Source organism: Manihot esculenta, chromosome 12, assembly GCF_001659605.2.
Source record: "Manihot esculenta cultivar AM560-2 chromosome 12, M.esculenta_v8, whole genome shotgun sequence".
NCBI classification, from domain to species: domain Eukaryota; kingdom Viridiplantae; phylum Streptophyta; class Magnoliopsida; order Malpighiales; family Euphorbiaceae; genus Manihot; species Manihot esculenta.
The window spans coordinates 1586851-1604351 of NC_035172.2; the positions used below are offsets into that span (position 1 = coordinate 1586851).

The 17501-nt window shown below is 35.6% G+C and overlaps 5 protein-coding genes across 6 annotated transcripts; 3 read left to right on the forward strand and 2 right to left on the reverse strand.

Moving 5' to 3' along the window:
* Nucleotides 1-122: 122 nt before the first annotated feature.
* Nucleotides 123-2714, forward strand: LOC110628333 (protein HHL1, chloroplastic). 2 transcript variants are annotated; one of them, XM_021774952.2, is made up of 6 exons: nucleotides 123-489; nucleotides 894-1031; nucleotides 1685-1771; nucleotides 1930-1977; nucleotides 2226-2390; nucleotides 2481-2714. In XM_021774952.2, the coding sequence occupies exons 1-5, from the start codon at nucleotides 214-216 to the stop codon at nucleotides 2370-2372; spliced, it is 696 nt and encodes a 231-aa protein (XP_021630644.1). In that variant the 5' UTR covers nucleotides 123-213; the 3' UTR covers nucleotides 2373-2390; nucleotides 2481-2714. The 2 variants fall into 2 exon arrangements, with proteins under 2 accessions (XP_021630644.1, XP_021630643.1); XM_021774951.2 differs by having other exon boundaries at nucleotides 2226-2368.
* Nucleotides 2552-4650, reverse strand: LOC110628366 (tryptamine 5-hydroxylase-like). Its single transcript, XM_043948937.1, is given in 3 exon segments — nucleotides 2552-2650; nucleotides 2753-3472; nucleotides 3668-4650. Coding segments are annotated over 3 exon segments (1722 nt in total). The 5' UTR covers nucleotides 4571-4650.
* A 583-nt stretch (nucleotides 4651-5233) lies between these two features.
* LOC110628332 (small heat shock protein, chloroplastic) lies at nucleotides 5234-6423 on the forward strand. Its single transcript, XM_021774950.2, has 2 exons — nucleotides 5234-5648; nucleotides 5734-6423. Exons 1-2 carry the CDS (start codon nucleotides 5402-5404, stop codon nucleotides 6237-6239), a joined length of 753 nt encoding a protein of 250 aa, XP_021630642.1. The 5' UTR covers nucleotides 5234-5401; the 3' UTR covers nucleotides 6240-6423.
* A 1844-nt stretch (nucleotides 6424-8267) lies between these two features.
* On the forward strand, nucleotides 8268-11746 carry LOC110628566 (protein WVD2-like 7). The gene is made up of 8 exons (XM_021775302.2): nucleotides 8268-8599; nucleotides 9259-9849; nucleotides 9920-10234; nucleotides 10331-10392; nucleotides 10472-10546; nucleotides 10876-10981; nucleotides 11081-11152; nucleotides 11240-11746. Exons 1-8 carry the CDS (start codon nucleotides 8531-8533, stop codon nucleotides 11453-11455), a joined length of 1506 nt encoding a protein of 501 aa, XP_021630994.1. The 5' UTR covers nucleotides 8268-8530; the 3' UTR covers nucleotides 11456-11746.
* A 242-nt stretch (nucleotides 11747-11988) lies between these two features.
* On the reverse strand, nucleotides 11989-16659 carry LOC110628565 (two-component response regulator ARR11-like). Its single transcript, XM_043948924.1, is given in 6 exon segments — nucleotides 11989-13287; nucleotides 13418-13494; nucleotides 13680-14066; nucleotides 14157-14295; nucleotides 14297-14310; nucleotides 16312-16659. Coding segments are annotated over 6 exon segments (1752 nt in total). The 5' UTR covers nucleotides 16442-16659; the 3' UTR covers nucleotides 11989-12282.
* Between the last annotated feature and the right edge of the window lie 842 nt (nucleotides 16660-17501).

Here is a 17501-nt window from a genome sequence, read left to right on the forward strand (position 1 = left end):
ATCATCCCAGGGCCACCAGTCATTGTTGGGACCAGACGATTAGCGAACTGGAGGACATGCATCTGCCACGTGTATGGTGGATATTCTTTCTACACTTCCATCGTCTTCCATCTTCCTCGTCTGGGTATGTATCCGTAGATAAGATTGGCCATTACTTCAGAAACGTTAGAAAAACAGGAGAAAGACTCGAGCTTTGATTCGAAGAAGCTGAAAATGGAAGTGGGTTTGTCTCTAAATGCACTGGTTCGGCTTCCATTATCGAGCTCCTCAAGAACACGTGAAGATGTACTGGTGAAGCACTCACTGGTCTCTACTAGAACTGCGCAAAAATCTCTTCAGAAGCAAACAGGGCACTCTTTATTGGTAGTTGAAGCTAAGGGAAAGAGAGGAATGCAAGCACGTCAGTTTCAAAGGCCCCCAACTCCGTCCCTTCCTAAGATTGAAGATGATGGCAATCCCAAATTTGTTATATTCATCCGCATGGCTAATGTTTGTTTTCTCTCCCTTTCTTTTTCATTTCCTCTTTATACCATAGCTGATCTTTCTAGTTTTGAAGAATTTTCTGGCTCCTAGCTAATTACAAGTTTGAATTCCAAATTCATGGGCAAAAAAAAGCTGGTTACTTTTTGATAGAATTGTGGATTCCTGGTGGTATTGTATGTATTTGATGAAATAATTGCTTTCATGGGTAAGCATTTGCTTTGAATTCTCAAGTTGAGTGTAACCATTGAATTTTCTAGATAAGCTTGGTGGCAATAACTTCCATGAATTTGTCTTTCTGGGTTGTCTGTGCATCTTAGTTTTTGAGGGATTTAAGTCTATCTTGTTAACGTTATCCGTTTAAATTGAAGAATTAACTAGCGCAATTTCACATTTTTGCTTTTTGTTGCCAGGTTTATCTTTGGTACCCATTAAGTCTTGTAACGGGTGGAACCACTGCTAAAATCATGGTTGCTGCCAAAGATAATTTTCTAGGAAAATATATCTACAAAGATACACTTGCTAGAAACCTTGCAGCAGTTATTTACAGAGTAAGTTCTTTTAGCAATTATTTCTGTTGTGAACTATCATCTAGCTTTGTATTTGAGGAAATTCCTTCACTGTTCATGATTTCTCCATCTTTTGTTTCATCATTGATTGCGGTTGCTAAAGCCTCCTTTATTTTTGCTTTACAAGGCCTTGCTTTTGATGCAGGATTCTTTTTTCTCTAGATTTTGTTGGTTTCAAAATCTTTACGCCTCCGTCAATAAGCTGCTGTTAATAATGTAATGGGAGCTAAGGCTGATTCCTCCTTGAAAGTTTTCTCAAACCAAATAGTATTTAGCATTTATACACCGTTTTTAGACAACTTATACCTTGTATTTTCATTGGAATCATGTTATTGTAGTCGCAGAGCACATTCACATGCAGAAAACAGCATCTTGCATTCATTTCTTTGATGGTTTCCCTTGCTGTTGTAAGGCCTTTCATTTCAGCATGGATTCTGATCAAGCAGAATGTTTCTTTTGTTGATTAAACAACTGTCTGTTTTTATTTGAGAAAAGGGAAAAGAAGAAGATACATCATACTAATATTTATTCAGCCTTGTTCCGTAACATTTTTTGGTGCCTGTCATATCACCATCATTTGTTAGTTCAGATAATTTTTCCCATGTGCTACTGACTCGTGGCCTTGATTTGAATAGGATGAGAAGGAGATACAGAAGACAGCATTTAAACAACATCGTGTATTGCGGTCAGCAACAGAGTTCAGATATGGTTACAAACTTGTCGTAATGTCCCTCATAGCCTCTGTCTTAGATTGTACAAAGTTCTAATTGCAATATCTTTTTCCCATGTCCCCAACATGTTAACTAATAAGTTCACAAAAATATAAGAGTAAGATTCAACCATTTCATTGCCTGAGTTTTCTCTTTTGTCGAATGTGAAGGAAAACGCTAATGTGAGGGCTGCCCTTTCTACTACAGATGTTATTGAGGTGAGTAGTGTATCCCTTGTCATTTTTTGCTTACAGTTTTCAGCTTGCTGAACTTGAAAGAGGCATAGAAGAATCCAAGATTCTATTTTCCTCTAGGATTGTAGATCCTAGGAGTCTATTATATTTTGCTGGGTGACTCTGAATTTTCTATTCCAACTCAGATCATAACATCTTGAGAGTTTCGATTATTGATTTATTTGACATGTTGATTCTTTCAAAATCATTATGCATCTGTATTGAATTTTCAGCTTCCGACACAAGACCAACTTAAAACAGTAGTGGATAAAGTGAAAGACTTCTTTGGGGATGCAAAAGAGTCTTTTGGAAAGCTTACCTCTCTAAATTCAACAAGTGAGGAAGCAGAGGAGGAGGTTCCCAAGGAAAAGGCCAAGTGAGTTAAACTCCATCGCTTGGTAAATTCCCCAAGTTTACTTACCTCCTAGTATTTGTCACTTTTACATGGAGCATTGAAGGCTTATCATTATAATTTTTCCATTTATCAGAGTTAAAGGCTGAAGATGAAGAGGCCTTATGCTTGACAATGTTCGAGGTGATTGTTTCTACGAATGTGAAGCTATACAAAAGCCAGACAATGAGGCAGCATGCGACACAGATATACTGCATAGTTTGGTTCATAGATTTTCCTCCTCCTATATGCAAAAAGTAGCCCTTTCTATGCATGTATGATATATGCCATGCTTAAATTTGTTTGAATCAAAGAATTTTTTTATTTTTTATTTTCCGACATGTCAGGGAACATGTTTATAAGACTTACAACTATGAGAAAATTACAAGAAGAAAAGACTCTGAACTCTGAACTAAACATCGTTTTCCCCAGGAAGAGTTTGCAGTCTCTTGACTAAACAGCTTCACCTTGGAACTGATAGTCTTTATTGGCTGTTGGGACAAGAACAAGGGCAGTTTTCTTCCTGGTGGCAAGCCCAAAAATCTCACTAAGATCCACATCGTCAGCTCCAACTCCACGAGGCAATGCCCACTCGAAATGATACAGAAGTCTCGCAAGTGCAATTTCAATTGTTGATAATCCAAAGTTATAACCTGGGCAACCTCGTCTTCCTCCACCGAAGGGTAGGAACCTGAAATCTTGATCCTTCACATCAATGTCATTATCTATAAACCTCTCAGGATCGTAGCCCAGAGGATTGTCCCATGATTTTGGGTCCCTCCCAATGGCATACGAGTTTATTAAAACTCGAGTTTTGGCAGGTATTTGGTACCCATCGAGCACAAATTTATCCATAGATTCTCGAGGAACCAGCAGAGGAACTGGTGGATGTAATCTCATTGTCTCCTTTATCACAGCTTTCATGTAAGGCAGGTCTTGAAGATGACTCTCATCAACTGTTCTTTTTCCAATTGCAATCTTTCGTACTTCTTCTTGTGCTTTCTTCATGAATCTCGGATGCCTTGCCAGCTCTGTCAGTGTCCATTCCAGTGTTGCAGCTGACGTATCAGTTCCAGCAACAAACATGTCCTGTTTTTCAGACACTTGTACACTTAGACTGATGACAGAAGAACGAGGAAAGGGACAAACAAGAAGACATTGAAATCAGAAAAGACAAGAACTTGCATCATCCCCAACAATCCCAGTGACCTAATCTTGCAATAAAAGTTTAAATATAGATCACGATTTTTCATAATTAATGATTAAGGCTTGATCATATCTTACCAGCACTAAAGCTTTGAGATTATCGTCACTAATGGGAACTTCTAAATCTTTTCGTTTCTGAATCCTAAGCAAAACATCCACAAAATCTTCTCTTTGATCATCATTTTCCCTCCCACTGTTCTTCCTCTTCATGTGTTCATCAATGATCTCATCACAGACAGCTCTTAGATCGTCCAAGTTTTTCATCAACCTCTTCTTGTACCCACTCACAGAGTTGACCCACTCCCACCCAGGAAAGAAATCGCCTAAGCAAAACCCAGCAAACAAGGCCTGTGTCTCTGTCAAAATGTTCACTAAATTCTGCTTTTTTCCTTCCTCCTCCATGAACCTCTGTCCAAACGCCACCATACACAGTATGTCGTTGGCTAAAGCGAAGCACCGCTTGCTCATATCAACTTCCTTCCCGGACTCGGCTAAAACAGCAGCTAACAAGCGGTTCACCTCCTCCTCTCGAACGACCTGGAACGAATGGACCCGTTTCGCGCTGAGTAACTCGGTGACGCAGATCTTTCTGGCTTGGCGCCAGTATGCACCGTAAGGGGAGAAAGTGACGTCGGAGCAGCCAAAGGAAAGATATTGAGCGGAGAGGAGTTGAGGACGGTTGGCGAAGATGTGGTCATGGGTTTTGAGAACGAGACGAGCGAGGCGAGCTGAGTTGATGACAAGAGTGGGAACTTGACCAAGTTGGAGATAAATTAAAGGGCCAAGCTTGTTGCAAAGACGGGTGAAGGTGTGGTGGGGCATGTCAGTGAGGAGGTGGAGGTGGCCAATTATAGGTAGGCGCGGCGGCGACGGTGGGGTGGTGAGTGAGTTGGAGTACGAGCTGATAATTTTCCATGCAAAATAGGTGAGGAGTAAGAGTAGGAGGGAAAAGTAGAGGGTCTGAGGAGGAAGAAGCTCCATTGACTCTTGAATTAGCTTAGCTTGTATTGCTTTCTTTACGTTTTTTTTTTTCCCTTCTAAAAGTATTGCTTTCTTTACGTTACGTTTGGACCATTTCTTTTCTTCATGGAAATTACATAAGGAAAATTTTGCTTTATTTTATGGTAAGATATTGGATGAAAAATATAAAATTTAGGAAACTAGGAATCAGATATTGCAGGATTTCTCTGAAATTTCTTTTATTAATTTCATATGAGGAAGCTTAGTGATTACACAAAATCTTAGAAATCCACACCAAACTTTGTCTATTTTCACCATGTACTGGTATTGCATTTCCAAGCCTAAAAAGGAAGAGTACGACTGAGGAAAGTTGACAAGAACGCTAAAGTAACCCAACCCGATCTAAAAAATCAATCTAAAAATCAAACCACTCAAATCAGCAGCAATTTAAACCAAAACTAATTCTACCCAAGGAAATAACAAACTGCACGGTGCTGCAGCCTGGGAAACCACCGTGCAACACCAATAAGGAAGAATCGAGCCAAAAAAACAAAACGAGTGCTACACCAGGTAGGCCCTGTCGAGAAGATTGGATACCCATGAAGGGCCTGATCCAATATGTGGCTTAAATGGGTCAACATCAGGAACTACGATTTATCCATTTCAACGAGAATCCTCATCCGAGTTGGAGAGATTTCTGGAGCTTTCCAGAACACCAAGATCTCTCTGCCATTCCTGCCCCACCGTCACAAAATCTTTCTCCAGAAATGTCCACACTTCTCTTTAAATATCACCAATTCCATCGATTTACCTAAACTACGTTTTACTCTGGTCACAAAAAACAAATCAAACATGTCTCAAGTTCTGTCAAATTTGAGCTTTTCTCTTCCTTCATCGGCAAAAATCACATCCACTGAATCAAGAAACTTTTGCTTCTTGAAAACAAATGGGGCCAGCTATAATTCCCTCCGCAAGAAAAACAGTAGCATCAAGGTCGTGGCAGCAGATAACAGAGCCAATCTTGACCACCTTCAGAGAGCCAGCAAGCATCAGCAACAGACTCAACCCAAGAAAAAGGTGGTTCCTGTTGCCCCACCGGGTAATCTATCATTCTATTGAGCTTTATATATATATATATGAAAGAATCCAACTTGCTGGTAATTTCTGTTTGCTTTGATATGCAGGATTGTGGGACAGATTCCCAACAGCCAGAACAGTGCAGCAGATGATGGAGACGATGGAGAGAATAATGGAGGACCCATATGCCTATTCCGGCCGGTGGCCATCACCAGCACCTACCAATGAAAGTGGGTACGGTAGAGGAAGGACGCCATGGGAGATAAAAGAGGGAGAAAGCGAGTACAAGATGAGATTCGACATGCCTGGAATGACGAAGGAGGATGTGAAGGTGTGGGTTGAGGAGAAGATGCTGGTTGTGAAAGCCGAGAAGACGCCGGCGAAGAAAGTGAACGGTGGAGAAAATGGGAAAAAAGCAGCAGCAGCAGAAGAAGAAGAAGAAGAAGAGGAGGAGTGGTCTGCTAAGAGTTATGGAAGGTATAGCAGTAGAATTGCATTGCCGGAGAATATTCAGTTTGAGAAGATAAAAGCTGAGGTTAAAGATGGAGTCTTGTATATAAACATCCCTAAAGCTAGTACCGCCGGCAAGATTCTGGATATCGAGGTTAAGTGATCAGAATTTTGTATACTTGAAAATGGCTTTTTCGGCTTTACGTAAAAATTTCTTTGGTTTTCGTAAATTAACATGGAAGTAAGTTTTGTATGTAAAGAGGACCACTGTCAAGAGTTCTTAGTTCTTATTGCTTCTTGGTTTTTGTTTGTTAAGATGAAAGAAGGTTTTCTCTTCTTTCCTTTTATTTTCTTTCTTTAATGCTTTGTTTGGTGTGCTGGAAAAAAAAAATTGGTAGGGAAAATTCTATTTACTATTGGGTAATTTTTTTAATTTTTAAAAATACATTTTAAAATTTTAAAAATAATTAGTTTTTTATTAATTTTAATTATTAAATATTTTATTATTTAATTTTTATAGTCTAACAAAATTTATTAATTAATTCATCTTAAATGATGAGATAATGTTTTAATTAAATAATTTTTAATGATTATAATATCATATTTTGTTAAATTTTTTTATATTTGACTATAAAAAATGTAAAATCAATAATAATAAATATGATTAATGCAATTTAATCGTGCAATGGCAATTATTAGATCAAGACCTTTAAGTTATGCATACTTAAAGCAAAATTTCTAATTTATTATATATAATTATTTATAATACTATATATTTATTCTGTTATTAACGCATATTAATAATAATTATTATTATATTTTCTAAATTATGTACTTTCATTAATTAAAAAAATTAAAATAATAACATATAATTTTATATATTTATTATTTAATTATAACTTTTCTATATATTATAAGTATATTTTTTCACATATAAATAATATAACCTATTTTATTTATATATCTAAACTCATAAATTAAAGGAATTTTAAAATTAAATTTGGATCCTCTATCGCCAACGGTTAGTTGTAAATTTTAAATGCTTTTAGCAAAGAAATTAAAATACACGGTCGGATCTTAATTGATCATAAAACTTTCAAATGGAATTTGAATTAGAGAAGTTGAATTTGAATTTGTTGAATTTCGATTCTCTTGTATTCAATTTGATTTTCTTTTTAATTTAATTTAATGATTAGATTTATTTTACAATATTTAAATTCATTAAATTTTTATACTAAATTCAAGTGACCGTTGCTCCTCTTCCTCACTTTATATGGCAACCCATTAACAACAATCCCTTGATAATTGCAACAAATTCTCATTGTGATGAATTAGAATAAAGCTTGTCATATTGGGGTGAGAATTTGTTCAGTTTAATTTAAAATTAAATTGAATAAATTAAAAATTAAATTTTAATATTTATAAAAATTAAATTAAATTAATTTTAATTAGAAATTAAATTAAATTAAATTAAATTAATTTGATTTAATTCGATTTGATCGATTTAAATTTTATTTTTTATTTTTAATATTTTAAAATTTAATTAAAATATTTTAATATTAATATAATTTATTTTTTTATATTATTAAAAATAATATATTATTATTGTTAATCAATTCAATTTAATTTTTTTATTAAAATTAAATTAAATTGATTAACAATAATTAAAATTTTAAAATTAAAAATTAAATTAAAATTAAAATTAAAAAAATTAAATTAAATTTTAAATTAATTCAATTTAATTCAATTAATTTTTTTTACTTAAATGTAAGGCCGGTGACCTTGCAGACAAAAGCCGTTGGTAAATCGTTATTACAGAGGACAAGATTTGTCTGCCTTGCGCTTGCGCTTGCTAGGCTCAATTCAAAAACACATGAGTGGACCAAACCAAAGCTAATTTAAAATATAGTAACTAAAATTTAATTATTTTAATTTTAATAATTTATAACATTAATATTTATAATTTAATTATTTTGATTTATAAATAAAAATTTTAAAATAAATTATTTGCTATAAAAAAAATAAAAACTGAATAGGAAATTTCGGACTAGACAATATACTATCCTTAAATAAAAATTCGATATTAACCAAATAAAGAAAAGAAAACTAGACGTTAGAAGCTTTACCCACATGGGTCCCATCACTGCTCCTCTCCGCTCCATATTTTGCAGAAAAAGCAAACATACAGAGCAGAAAAATCAAAAATATAAATAAAAAGCTGCACTTTAAAGCCCAACAGACACTAAAGCTTCTTCCTTTCTCTGCATACCTCAGTTTCTTCTTTGTCTCTGTTTTTCTTGCCTGGGCAAGCAAAGATCCATTAATACGTGAGTCCAAGGTTCAAATTATATAGTGAGAAAACGAGTGGAGAGAGAGCCATTGAAGAGTTCACGGGCAGATACAATAAGCAAAGCTATAACAAGCAATATCAAATTGAAGGATAGAAAAAGTGAGATGGCTGAACCAGCTTGTCTTAGGAGATCATTTTCTCATCCATCTAATGCTTCCCGTGAAGCCAAAGAGGTTAGTCCATAAAATTTTTTTCTTATTAATGTTTAATTTATGGAAATTTCATGTTTCTCTACTGATCTTTCGTGGGTTTGGTACAATTGTTGCTGTTTTGCCTTTATAACTTGTTTGCTTTCCGATCAAACTGCAAAATGTAGAAATGTTGTGGTTGAAATGGGGAAATGGTTCGCTTTTATTAGGACCTAACAGAGTATAAATCCGTCGTAGGACGATTCGTGGGTCTTCCTTTAACAGCCTGAGTTCTTGATTATGCTTAATTATTTGAAATGCTTTCAATGTTTACTGAGAACCCAAACATGGAAAAATTATTTGGGTGTTTATTTGCTAAATTTTGCTGGTTAGTGCCTTATGTTTCGTTTTTTAACTTCTAGATATATTCTGATTGATAGTGATCATTGCCAGACTTAGATGGATTGATTTTTAAGATTGCCTTTATTTTTCCTTACTAAATTCTTTTGGGTTTGTGTTTTCTTGTGTTATATCTCTAAGGTTAGCACTCTTGGTTTGGTTATAGCATCAAGGATTAACTTTTTTATTCTAATCCAGAAACATGCAAAGCTTGGAATTTCTTTGCAGTTCTGTGTTTATTGTTTGTTGGATTTCAGTAACATTAGAATCCCTAATTTTAACCTGTGGAAGATGTTGGGTTACAGGGGGACCCGCTTCGAGCCCTAACAGAATCAATCTCATTTGGTAGATTTATGTCAGAATCTTTAGCATGGGAAAAATGGTCAATCTTCTCTCACAACCGCTACTTAGAAGAAGTTGAGCAGTTTTCCAAGCCAGGTTCTGTTGCTCAAAAGAAAGCTTATTTTGAAGCTCACTATAAGAAGAGGGCTGCCATGAAAGCAGCAGCCTTGCTTGAGCAAGCAAATGCTGCAGTAACTAATGCCCCTCAAGTAGAAATTGCTGCTAATAGTATTCCTGAAGTTGGAACTTCAGAAGAAAATCACTGTGACAGTCCTGTGGATTCTGTGTTGGCTGAGGCAACTAGTGATGCTGTAATCAATACACAACATGAAAAAGACGTCCTTGACCCGCCTCATTCTGCTGATGCAAATGCGTTTTGTCCTGGTGGTGAAAAGGAAAATTTACAAAACGAAATGGTGGAAAGAGCTGAAGAGGTAATAGAAGAGAAGGCTGAGGTGGAGAACACTATTCAGGTGGAAAATTCAAAGCAGCTTGATAATTCTGAGGATCATGACAAGATTGAGGCCACACCAGAAAAGAAAATCCCCAATAAGGTAAATTGTCCCTTTACACCTCCGGTTTTCATATATCTCTTTAACTCTTTTTTACAATCATTTCTATCAGGAACCCGCAGAGAAGTTGAATTTGGCCTTACCAAATAATAAAAGACAAATAAATTCATTATCAAAATCAAGTCAGAGCAGAGCGTCCAAAATCCCAAAGTCATCTAGCAAACAGGCGAGCTCCACACGAATGCAAGGTGGAACAAATGTCAATGCCAATGGCTATGAGTCTGTGGGAGACTTGATTGATAAAAGGAGATCAACTCCAAAATCTGTCCACATGTCGATCAATTTGGCTCCTCGCTTTGGAGAAACCAACAAAAGCTCTGTCAGAATGTTGAAAGAGAGTTCAACTACTACACAAAATCCAACAAGGGTATTTACATTCTTTAAGCGATCCTCTCTGTTGCCTTGTGTGCAGCAAACAGATGGACATTCGTAACAAATTTTTATAACTATTTCCCAACTGTAGGCATCTGTTTATGGGATATCAAAGCTCTTTCCCTCAGTGAATCGCCAGTCAGATGATCGAAGGTATTTTGCCCCCTACAAAACCCAGCAGCTGGCTCTTTTAGATGTTCCTTTTGCTGATATTTGTGATTTATTCTTACAGAAGTCGTTCCCTATTCAACAAGTCAGTTTCTGGAGGGAAGATAGCAGGCGGGATATTGCAGGCCCTCTCTGGGGAGTAAGAACTGTGCTACCTGTATTTGAAGATACTTCATATTTGTTAGGCCTTAATTGCTTACCTTAATAAGCATGTGCTCACTTCCCAACCATTTCTGTGGAACTATTTGCTATGCTTACTAGGTGCCCCGTTGATGTCATATTATGCGTATACCTTGAAAGTATTAGAATTAACTTTGAAGTCATGAATTGGCATGCCTATCCCAACAGCTTGTTGTGCATTCATTTTCTTGAAATCATTTCCTTGTGGAGATTGCATAATTAGCAACTGAAACAGAAATGCACCATATACTGTATGATCTAAATTACTGTTAACTGATTCTATGGCAGCCGCTTAAAATCTTCATCTGCAAGTGGTGGAAGCAAAGCACGATCTCCAATTATTTCCTCTCCTTTTAGCTTTAGGAGTGAAGAAAGAGCTGCAAAACGTAAAGAAGTACGATTAGAAATTATTGTTCTTTTCATAGAATCCTTGTAAATAAACTCTTGATTCTTCTCATAGGATACTTATACTTGTTTTCATTTGCTTTGACAGTTCTTTCAGAAGCTTGAAGAGAAAAACAATGCAAAGGAGATGGAGAAAACACAATCACAAGTAAAATCAAAGGTTGTTTTATATAAAAACTTTTCATAGTGCCAATGTATTTGTGGACCTCTGCATGCATTTTAACTCTTGATCCATCATGGATGGCAGATCCCACCAGCACGACCTCAATCTCCAAAACTCGGAAGGAAGCCATGTTCCAACGTGGTCCAGAAAACAAACATTCAGCTTCATCGGAGGCCTTCAGTCAATGGTGAAAGCTCCAAGCATATCATACCGAAAGGTAATCAAAGCACTACTCGTTCAGTAACTATGCTACGAAAGAAGAAAGAGCATGAAAATGTTTCTCCAAATATCCAGTGCTGAGTATGCACAGAGAGCACACTCAAGGAAGCATCCATAGAGGTGATTATGCAGATTCCATTTTGTAATTAGATACTACAGAGAAGAAAAATAATCCTGTGATGGCAGTGAGATTCAGCTTAGGGTAATATTAGTGGAGAGATATCGGTTTCTTCTTTGCTTTGATATTCTTTGTGTATGTAATTGGAAAGGAAAACAATTTTGGTTAGATGATAGAATGCATTACTTTTGTATCCAAGGTTGGCATTATTGTTACATGATTGCATGTAAAAAGTTAAAGTGCTTTTTATGAAATTGTGAATGTTTAGCATCCCATTATTATTAAATGATAACTTGAACATGCTTCCGACTCCTGAGCCAAATATTGAGAGGCTTCTATGCATAGTCCTGAGTCCTTGATTGAAATGTTTTCAGCAAATCAGAAAGAAGAACTAAACTTTTACCCAAAACTTGACCTTCTTACAAGGATAAAGATAAAGGGTAAAACTTCTAATGAAAAGGTGATGAGCAAACTATGCATTACCGTTGGATTAATATTGGCATATTGGCAAGAAGAAGATATATTTAACTTGTAGCAGCTAATGACCTTCACTTACAAAATTTCCAAGGAATAATGACAGTCTCCACATGCATCTATGTGCATGCCCTCATTAATCATACATTATACATCCATATACAACACTACTAATCAAGGTTGAAAGTTTTAGAAACCTGAAGAAGCAAGCTTATTATGACCGACGAGGAAATAATGTCCCCATCCATAGGAGTTTCGGACACCCATCTTGATGGCTTGGTCATCTATTTAAGATAGCAAATGAAATGGAGCAAGGTTAGGCTATAAACAAGCCTTGCTCGATTAGAGAGTATTCTGTTGGGTCATAGAGATTATCGTAGTCAAACCTCACTGAATCGTACAGGTAAGTTGGAACACCGGCAATGAGACCGGGGTCACAGAACTCCGGAAACTCGATGTTTTGGAGTCCCAGATTCATAGCATAACAATCACCTTGAACCCAACAAACTTGAAAATCATCATCCAGTGTTGCATAAGGTGACAGTTCCGAATTTACACTCTTTTGGGTTGATTCCAGGTCCGACATGCAACTCAGATTGAAGTGCTGGTTTTTCATGCTTGATGTGCTAGTGGAAATGGGATCAAAGGCTTGATGATTCACTGGATAAGTCTTGTTTTGAACATCGCTAGTCTCAATTGTGCTCCCAATTGAACTTACTTGGCTAGCATTGCTCCTGCACTCGTCATACAAAGGCTTTATTTTGACAGAGCCTATGTCTCTTTCAGTTGCAGAAGATCCAGAAATAATAGGTGGAGCCGGCTGTGGATAATCAGCTTGAATGCGCTGCTGCTTACCAGGCAGTGTTAGCTGTCTAAGCCCATCATCTAAATGGAGCGCCTGAGGTTCTTGCTTCAGTTCACTTTCACACCACGAAAACCGTGTCGGGAAGTTTGAATCAAATTCTGCGAAGTTTACTTCTGATCCCAGAGAAGTAAAAGAACGACCAAATTCCATTTGTGAACTCCTGGACTTGCGAGGATCAGGAACTTCAACATTTAAAGCTCCTTTGGGTTCTGCAGCACTCTTTGAAACAGTTCCCTTTCGCTCATTTTCATGGCCTCTAGACTCCCCATTTTGGACAAGTAAACTATTGCCTAGAAATCCATAGCTGCGACTTGCAACATCAAGCTGTTGCATGCTGATCGAGTTCTGAGCACCAAAACTACTAGCAGAATCTCTCAAAGGCGGGTCTGAATGCTTTATACCACCAGCAGAGACAGTATCTTCCCTCTGCAATCTACTCAAATAGAGACGGTATTTCTGCATTAACGGAAAACCTTCCGAGTGAGAATTTGTGCTGTTCAAGAATCAATAAACTTAATAGAGAATTCAAACGGTTTAACATTAAACAAGGAAACGAGTGTTTTGCCAATATTTTATCAAAGAATACCTGCAAGTGGCTTGCAACATTTTCTCTCGTCAACCATGGAACATTCATCAAGTCAAGGATTTTCTTTGGACCAACTTCTGCCAAACAGACATTACATGTCATGGCTCCATGGAAGCATGATAAAGATGTAGGCTATTACATTGAAAACCACATAAATGACGAATAAAGGTCAAAAACTTTTTGTCAACATATGAAGATCCACTATTCATAATTGTGATCCACTGGCTGAAATTTTCTAATCAAAGATATAACTGACACTTACTATCAAATCCTATCTGATTTACAGCTTTGACAAATTTCTGATGAAGATCTACCGACCAAACTACTCTGGCTTTCTTTGTGGAAGAATTGTCCGCAGGATCTTTGTCATCATGTTTGCTTTCAAAATCTTTTCTTTTCCTAACTGAAGTCAGATCTTCTCCGCAAAGCAAGTAACCATCATCGGACACATCTAACCCATTTCTAGCCATTTGCATAGTTTCCATTCCTTCAAGAATTTCAATGTCTCTTACCTCATGGATTTTCTTTCTGAATACATGCTGCCATATATTTCGAAGTTCTTTCATTCGTATTGGTTTAAGAAGATAATCACAGGCTCCATGCTGAACACCTTTCATAACCCGACTTGTTTCTCCATCAACAGACATCACTGCAAAGTTACGATAATAAATTTGTCAGATGCACACTTCCAATAAATATAAGACAAAAAATGAGGAAAGATTTATGGCAAAGAACTGACTAATGACAGGAAGATCCATCTCCAATCCAACATGTTCTAGAAGTTTAAACCCATCCATGTCAGGCATGTTGACATCACTGATCACGATGTCATAGTTATCTTTCCTCTCACGAAGCAAGTGCAAAGCATCTCTTGCTAAAAGCACATGTGGTCACTGAACAACACAAAAGCATTCCAAAAGGGAAAGTTAAAAACTTGATATGTGGTAATGTGAATTAGAAAGCTAAACACATTGTTGCAAATAAAAGCCATCCTATGTTACTTCCATTCACCAAGCAAAATTATTAGCATGAGGATATGAACCAGAAAAGATGACATAAAAATGATCAGGAAAAGGGCCTTCAGGTTCACCAGAAGAAATCCCTTTGAAGGCCCACAAGGATACTAGAAACTGAAAGGCATAAGCCGAGTTCACTGAACCAGTTAAAAAGCACTCAGAACCAAGGAAATTACGAGGCGCACCAACTCAAGCCTGTAAATAGATTAACCAAGCTAAGATTTAGACTGTTCAATCTAATCTCACTTAAGCCTAATAATGCCAGAGGTATAATCATGATTGATCAAATCCCCAGTGACCATGTTCATACACATTTCAGTAGATACTAGGTAAGGAAATGTTAGCAATGCTACAGCCAGGAGCTTATGTGTCAATGCTAAGCTTAGAGTCACATGTATTGTATCAATACATATCAGGAATCTAACATGCCATCACTAAGAAAGCTACCTTTTATTAATACACATTCAATATGTCCGCTCAAACGCTTTATCATTCCTCAGACAATTGTATTATTAGTTCCTTTTAGTGTTTTTTTATATGTTGTCTTGTATCATTAAAAATGGCATGACACGTAACTTAAGAATGTACAACCCCCGTATAGAGTTGATATGTCTCAGGCAAGGCATGACATGCTGAGAATCTCCCTATAGCAGTATCTACAAATGTGAGATAATCCCTAATGTTAACAAGGTAGGCATATAAAACTTGAAGCCCTGATGTCCATCATTTATCAGACTTAATGGTTCACTAGCGCCGAAATCAAATTTAATCTAGTTGTTTCAATCTTATCCAACATATAAGCCTCAAATCTACAGTTAGTTAAGTTGAGAAAATAATTACATGGGGAATAGTTGTTGAATTTTTAATGAATTATTTCATGACCTAAAATTTTCCCCAATTAAGTAGTTAAGCTTTTTAAAATGCATCAACATAGTTGAAATTGGATGATAAGCAAATGCGTCATCTAAATTGAAATGCCATGTTAGATAACTCATCCAACTAGAACTTGGTTGAGGCATGAACAAGTACTGAAATCAGTTTACAACAAAGTTTCTGTTAAGTGATCTAGCAAACTAGAAAACACAAGGGCAAACAGTAGCACAACAAGTCTGATGACAAGAAATTTCACATCATGAAGTTTGAGAGTTCCATGAGAAAACATTTAACGGTACTTGAACTTTCCTAATTAAGTACTTGTACTTCTTTTAAAATAAAAATCTGCAAAACTCTTGCTTTTTGACTAGCAGTCTGATTCGTCCATGCCTCCGTTTCAGAAAATGGAGATGAAAAGAGAAGTTAAAAAAAAAAAATCACAACCAATAATGGGAGTAAACATATTTCTAGATCCAATCCAAGATGACTATCAACAGTAAAAATTCCACAAAAAGACCAAAACCCTTCGGAATTATTCAAGTTTTATAACATTCTGAATAATAAGCATATCTTTATGATGACCGTGTTTCACTAAACAAACCCCGATTAACATGATTTCATATAGGTTTTATGTCACCATCATGCTTAAACAAGACATGTAGCATTCTTAGTGAGATAGACAGATATCATAAATTTCGAACTTCAAATGCACCTTTCAATAAGAAAAACAAGCTATCTAGAAAACCCAAGTAGCAGAACAACAAAATAGAAACGACATGTCAATAACTACAACCACAGAACATCAAACAAAAAGAAACAGATGCAGGGAGTAAATATGAAGTCATAAAAGTTCAAAAAGAAAATCAATAAAAGGAATCAGGCAGGTTCATCTGCAACATTAACCCCGTTGATAATCAACAGTGGTAGTAAAAAGAGATAACCTTGATTGAGTGTTAATTAATAAGAAATGAATAACAGAAGTAAGCAGAGGTTGGGCAAATTAACCTTCATAAGAACACTTCTTGAGCATCTTTTCAAGGATTTTCAACCAGGTGGGATCATCATCGACAACAAGAACTCGAAGACCAGCAGGAAACGCATCGCTTCGAGGGGAAGAGAAACCATTGTCCATCATTGCCAGGTCAAGTCAGATGCAAGAATCAAGAGACAAAACTCAGAAAACGGGAAGTGTTCGTGGAGTGAGATTATGGAAGAAATGACACAGAAGAGAGAAAGAGGTTCTTAAAAAGAGGAGAGTATAAAGGTAAATTTCTTAATTTGTTTGTTTGGGTTTTAGAGAAGAAAGAGCGAGAAAGTGAAAGAAAATTAAAATACAGAAACACAAAAAAGAAAGAAACGAAGAACGCACAAGCGAATATTGGTGCATTTGACTGTGGCGCGCACGTTAGCCTCCAATCCACTTCTTCTTTTTACCGGACAAGCCGGTTGCCCATCGGTATTTTTTTTCCCTTCAGAAATTATAATTTATTCATTAAGAGTTTAATATATTTCTATTTTATTTAATGTATTTTAAAAAATAAAATTTATTAATTCTAATAATAATTTAGCACTAAAATTTCAATTTTAATATATTAAATTGAAAATAGAATATTATGCAAAATATATCATTGCAATTAATATAATAATAGTAAAATATTCTTTAATTTTAGTTTTCTTTTTTCAATTTTATCATATTCTTTAAGCTTTATCCAATTTTAACCTAAGTTGTTAAATATGGATAATGATTATAGCCACTTAAGAAAGTGAAAAACAAATAATACACATAAATCTTGTATAATTATATCACTTATCATATAAAAAAAATATTTCTTTTACTTATTTGAATTTTAATAAGCATAAAATATTATTTTTTTAAATTTAATTTGTAATGATTAGAAAATAAAATATATTTATATAAAAAAATGTAAAATTTATTAATATTTTTTATAAAATCAATTTTTTTTTTTTGAAGAAATAATTAATGTAGGCATGGGTTAAGGGTTGAAGGACAAGCATAGACAAGACAAGACAAGATTTTATTCTTTGCCTTTTTATTTTTATTTTTATTTTTAATAGCATTGCATTTGTATCCATTCTTCATCTCTCAAAGCTTTCAAACATTTTCTTTCCTTTATAGGATTATGGTCCACCAATGATCAAATAATTCCTATTAATAATTAATATGCTAGTAAAAA